The following is a 5311-nucleotide window of genomic DNA, read 5'->3' on the forward strand; positions in this document are numbered from 1 at the left end:
GACCTCGGGGCTGGAGAGATGGCTCAGTGGTTAAGAACACTGACTGTTCTTGCAGAGGACCCGGGTTTGAATCCCAGCACCCAAATGGCAGATAACAACTCTCCATAACACCAGTTCCAGGGGATCCGACAGCCTCTTCTGTCCTCTGCGGGCACTGCACGACATGGGTGAACTTACCTACATGCAGATATAACATTCATACACATAAAATAAAAATAATAAAATATTTTTTAAAAAGGTGACCTAAAGTGAAACTGAGGCTGCAGCAGTGGCAGGTGGGCACAGTGGGTTCCGAAACTCAATCTGGAGCTCCTGGAGGGGAGCAACAGGCTCCAGGGGGACCCTAGACTCCCTTTCATCTCTGCCCAGGCCTCTGCTGCCAGGAGCTAGTTAGTCTAAAAATCTTAGGGATTTCACAATCCTCTCTTCCTGCCCCTCTTCCAGGTCCCCTCCCCTCTCTCAGAGCCCAGGCCGATGACTCAGCACATTTAGACTTCCCAGAAAGGGGGTGGCGGGGACAGGACCATACAACCAGCAGCAGGATAGTCAAGAGCTGAGGGAGAGTGGGTTTGCAGGTGTAGAGAGAAGTGGGCAGGGGCTTTGGGCATAGTTCCACCCACAGGAAGGCAGGACTTTTAGGAAGACCATGTCTCACCTCTGAGCACAGAGGATCAGGCCCACAGGAAGATTTGTGTCTGAATGGGAGTGCAGGTGCCTTGGGGAGACAAGGCAGCCTAGGGCAGATCAGAGACATACTAACTTCCCCCCTGTCTTCCTTCTGGCCTCTAATTTCAGCATTATGAAAATTCAGGGTGCTAAGGAGGAGAGAATAGGTTGGGTAAGCTCTGAGGGCCTCTGCCCATCAAGTGGGAAAGAGGACTGTATACTTGGGAGAGGAGTCAGATAGGCCAGTCCTACCTGGAGTGGAGGGGTAGGGGTTGGCTTTTGAGCTCGTAGAAACTGTCAGGATCAAGGATGTTTTCTAATTCAATGTCAGCAACAATCCCAGATTCCGGAAGCAGAGAGTTCAGGCTGAGGGTGGGAGGAAGGAGGAGTGATCAGTGACTGCTGAGAGCTCTAATACCACCCTTCCCCCAGAGACTGGGGGTTGGGGGCTCACACCACAGTAACACTAGGCCACCCAGCAGGGTACTACCACCATGAAGTCCCATGTCCTCTCCCCATCTCCCTTCCCTCTCCGAAATCCATATGGTTACCCATAGTCCCTTAAGAGTGAGAACAATAAAAATGCCTGGATCCCAACCCCCTCACTTGAACAATCACATGCAGCAACCTGGGTTTGGGGGGAAAACAGAGGACTTCAGGAATGACAATTGACTTAGTTGAAGGATTCCCGGCTTTGCATTCAAGAGTTCTCCCAACCCCCACACCCCCTACTGTTTTCCTGACAGCTGAATGCTAACCCAAGTATGTATACGTGCACACAGAACAAGTAAGGGTACCCTCTAAGCCTAACAGTCCATTGTAACACAAACTGAATGCATCACAAAGAGAACTGCGGTCCCTGGTTCACTTTGTATAAGGAGCCCGCACTTTGCAAATGAGTTCTCCCTGTGCCAGCCAGATTTCATGGGCCGCCCATACATACCCTGATATAAAAAATTCAAATAGGAAAAGCTTCCCTCCACCAGTGTGCATTTCCAAGAGAGAATGAGTGGATGATCCCCTTTACAGGAGCATCCTTTCTTAGCTGGAGGAACCTGCCCAGCCCTCTCCTACACATCCCTAATATCAAAGCCCACTGGCACACAAAATAAGCCATATACCCCGGTACTCAGGAGGTGGAGAATGGAGTCTGACTACAAAGGAAGACCCCATCTCAGGTTTTGTTTTTTTTTAAAGCACAGAGCCAGGGGCTTGCCTAGCATGTGAGAGGCCCTGGGTTCCACCCCCAACATTTGCTGCAACAACAAAGCAATATACATTCCTCCCTTTTAACTGTGTTCACTATGGTGTTGTTAAGAGGACTCAGGATGGTGAAGTGATGCGCAAAGGCTCCCTCACAGCCTTCCTTGCTAAGTATAAAGGACCCTAGAGTGCAGACAACACACACACACACACACACACACACACACGTGGCTGAATACAGATTCTAGCTGGGAGTGTAGCTCAGTGGTAGAACACTTGCCCAGCAAGTGTGAGGCTCTGGGTTCCAACTCCGGCTCCCAAACAATATGTACCTTTGAATTTAGCCAAAGATTTAGAATCCCCAAAGACTGTGGGTGACTTCACTTGGTAAGAAGTCTTTCCCCTCCCCAGCAATCCGTCTTCTTTCCCCTCCACACCCTCACATGGGGCTCTAAAACCACCCAGGAAGTTGGGAAGAGGAAGCTTTGGGAGTCGCTGAGCTCAGCACAATCCCAGATATAAAGGAGACAAGCCCCTTCCCACACTCGCACCCACTGCACACAAGTTGGAAAAGATGGGTGCTGGGGTGGGCAAGGGTGTGGACAGGGAGGGCTGATGGAAGTCAGAGGACGAGAAGAGGCGAGACAGAGGACCCACCCAGGCCGGATGGTGCAATCGGTACTCACTCCAGCTCTAGAGACTGATTCAAGATTACACCCGGGAACTGAGAGACAGACTGGGAGGGCGAAATAAAAGGAAGAAGGGGTGTGTGGGTAGGGAGTGGGCAGGGCTGGCTGAAGGGCTACGGAGAGTGGTAGCAAAAACAATACCCTCCTCTGGGTTCCCAAATAAGGTCTGAGGCCTTCCCCCAACTATATCTCCATCCCGTCTGGCCCACAACCTCCCATTAAAGCCCCTGTTCCGTTTGGGAAGAGAGCTTTCCACTATCCTGGGATCTTCCACAGCTAAGTGTGTGTGTGGGGGCGCAGCATTGAAAGATTATGCTCATCAAGTCTTGCTAAGTATTACTTCGCTTGCTTATTCACACACACTCACGGTATAGCTGTGATTCCCCCTCAAATCCCTCCAGATTCATGTTATCCCCAAACACAGCAGCCGGCCACTGGGGGTCACTAAGATTCCCAAGTAGCACCTCGGCCCCCCAGGGTCCTTTCACACAGAAGGGAAGATTCCAGGGTTTCCTTAAAATCAGCGCCTCACTTAACAGTATGCCGTCAAATTCATTCCCCTTGTGACGGACTCAATCAAATTCAGCCTTTAAATCAGTCTCCCAATTTCAGCTACCTCAGAGCAATTTCTAGATACACTACAATTTGTCCCCCCCCCTAGATCCAGTAAAAAGCCCCTCAAATGTGACCCTGGCCCCCTCAAAGCACTCCCACGACTCCTTGAAGCCTCACCCAGTGGATTTCTGACATGCCCCACAAGACCGGCACCCCGACGGCCTTCAAGCCTAGGCCAAGGGTCTCCAATCGCAGTCCCGGGCCCCTACAGTCCCCAGATGAGGCTCCAGGGTTTCCAAATAAGGTCTGAGGCCTTCCCCCAACTAAATCTCCATTCCCTCGGTGACGGAACCCCAGCTGGCACTCCCGGTCCCAGGCGGTCCCGCACCTGAGCAGATGGGCCGAGTTGGCCGGCCTGTGCTCTTCCAACAGCACGAACACTGCTCGATGGCCCTCCGCGCAGGGCTCTACGCCGTCCCGAGCTGGCTCGGCCGCATGAGACATGACGCCCGGCTCCGGGCGAGCCCCGCCAGGCCGGTAGGGCCTCGGCCCGGTCCCCCTAACAAAATAAGAGTCCCCCTCCCCCCGCTCGCCACCGCCTCCTCCTAAGCCATGGAGCTAGCTCAGCGCGGGCGGGCGGGCGGCATTTGGGAGATGGGATGGGTCGTGAGTCATCGCCTGGCCTAAACGTACCAACCCCCCCGAACCTAACCCCGGACGACCGCTCTCCTCCTCCTCGTCCTCTTTCCCCTCCTCCCTGGGCTGGGGAAACTCCACAGGAAGTGACCACACTGGGGATGGACGTCTTGTTGGGCTACACCTTCTGAACAAGGCAGCCAATTGCTGCGGGAAGATCCGAGGGCCCGCCCCAAGCCACTCCTTTGAGGCTTGGGAGCGCAGAGTTCGGCTTGCCCTCCTTCAGGAAAGGAAGCACTTAGGCCACGCCCTCGGTGACGGAAGCAAATAGGCAAGGAGTGATATGGTTGAGTCACGCCTTCATTTTTTGCTTCGCTTCCTGAGCCACACCCCCCTCCTCTCAAATTACCCCCTCCCGCCCCCCGCAAGATATTAAGCTGAGCCTCCGGTTTTCTGCACCTGTGCGTAGAGGCTCCAGACAAGCTTTTAGTTGCGGTACCCACCAGTTCCTTCCTGGTATTCGTCGAAGATGGCACTCCAATTTCGATGTAGTCATGCCTTCTCAAGCCAGAGCTATAACTGTGAGGCAGAAGCAGCTACAGTCCTTGGAGGTGGCAACCAGAAGCCCTGACCTTTCAGTACCCACAGTCCAGCTACCCAGCTGGTCTTCCTGAGAGAGCTCCCTGTTTTGTTATCTAAAGTACTTGCTGTACTATGATCTTATACTACGCAATAGATGGTTAGTAAATCTTTTGACAGATGGATGAATGAGTGGACAGACAGTAATTAGATCTGGTTTTTCAGTGAATGACTTCTGGAATCATAACAAAATGTTTGAATATGACAGGGGACCCTGGATTCCTCTGAGCTTCTGCTTTCCTGGCCTGGCCTGTTAAATGGTGGCCATAATATGTGTTTGGCAGAATTGTTATGATTAGAAATAAATTATGAAAAATTCTAGCAGGCTGTTTGGCATACAATAAACTCTCAAAAAACTAATTCACTCTCATTAATTCACAGATTCAACATTTACTAGGCGCCAGTATGTGCCAGATAATTGCAAGGCAACTGGCACATGGCAGTCCCATCCAAACCTTCAGGTGCATCTAGCTCACAAAAACACCTGAATCTGCCACTTCCCTGTCCTGCTTCCCAACATCCCAAGACCATCAGTTGGATCATGAGAAACTTTACTGGATAAATTGAGTATGGAAGTGTGATGGAACATGCCTGTAAATCCCAGGATGAGGGGTGTGAAGGTAAGAGGATCATATGTTAAAGATCGTCCTTAGTGCCAGCACTGAGGAGACAGAGGCAGGCAGATCTCTGTGAGTTCAAGGCCAGCCTTGAACATAGTGAGTTCTAGGCCAGCTGGGGCTACAGGGCAACTCTGTCTCAAAAAAAAAAAAAAAAAGATCATCCACATAGCGAATAGTAAATTCCTGGCTACTGTAGGATAACAAGGATCCTGTCTCAAAGAAAAGGAAGAGAAACTTCACCTGACTTGTTTCTGGTATTGGCATTCTTATTTCGCACTTGGTTTTGTGAACTTGCACATTCCT

General features: G+C 51.4%; 1 protein-coding gene across 4 annotated transcripts in view; it reads right to left on the reverse strand.

Annotated features, from left to right (window-relative positions):
- Positions 1-3860, reverse strand: part of Tfe3 (transcription factor binding to IGHM enhancer 3) — a 13582-nt gene extending 9722 nt beyond the window's left edge. Inside the window, exons 1-2 of one of the 4 annotated variants that reach the window (XM_008842574.3) lie at positions 3502-3860; positions 919-1032 (exon numbers count right to left, since the gene is read on the reverse strand). In XM_008842574.3, coding sequence (XP_008840796.1) covers positions 919-1032; positions 3502-3617 — 230 coding nt within the window. In that variant the 5' untranslated portion in view covers positions 3618-3860. Of the gene's footprint in view, positions 1-918; positions 1033-2526; positions 2607-3501 lie in introns of those variants that run through there. The other 3 variants (XM_008842576.3, XM_029568039.1, XM_017800469.2) reach the window with 3 other exon arrangements.
- Positions 3861-5311: the final 1451 nt, after the last annotated feature.

This window comes from Nannospalax galili, unplaced genomic scaffold (assembly GCF_000622305.1).
Source record: "Nannospalax galili isolate Female #2095 unplaced genomic scaffold, S.galili_v1.0 scaffold741, whole genome shotgun sequence".
NCBI lineage: Eukaryota > Metazoa > Chordata > Mammalia > Rodentia > Spalacidae > Nannospalax > Nannospalax galili.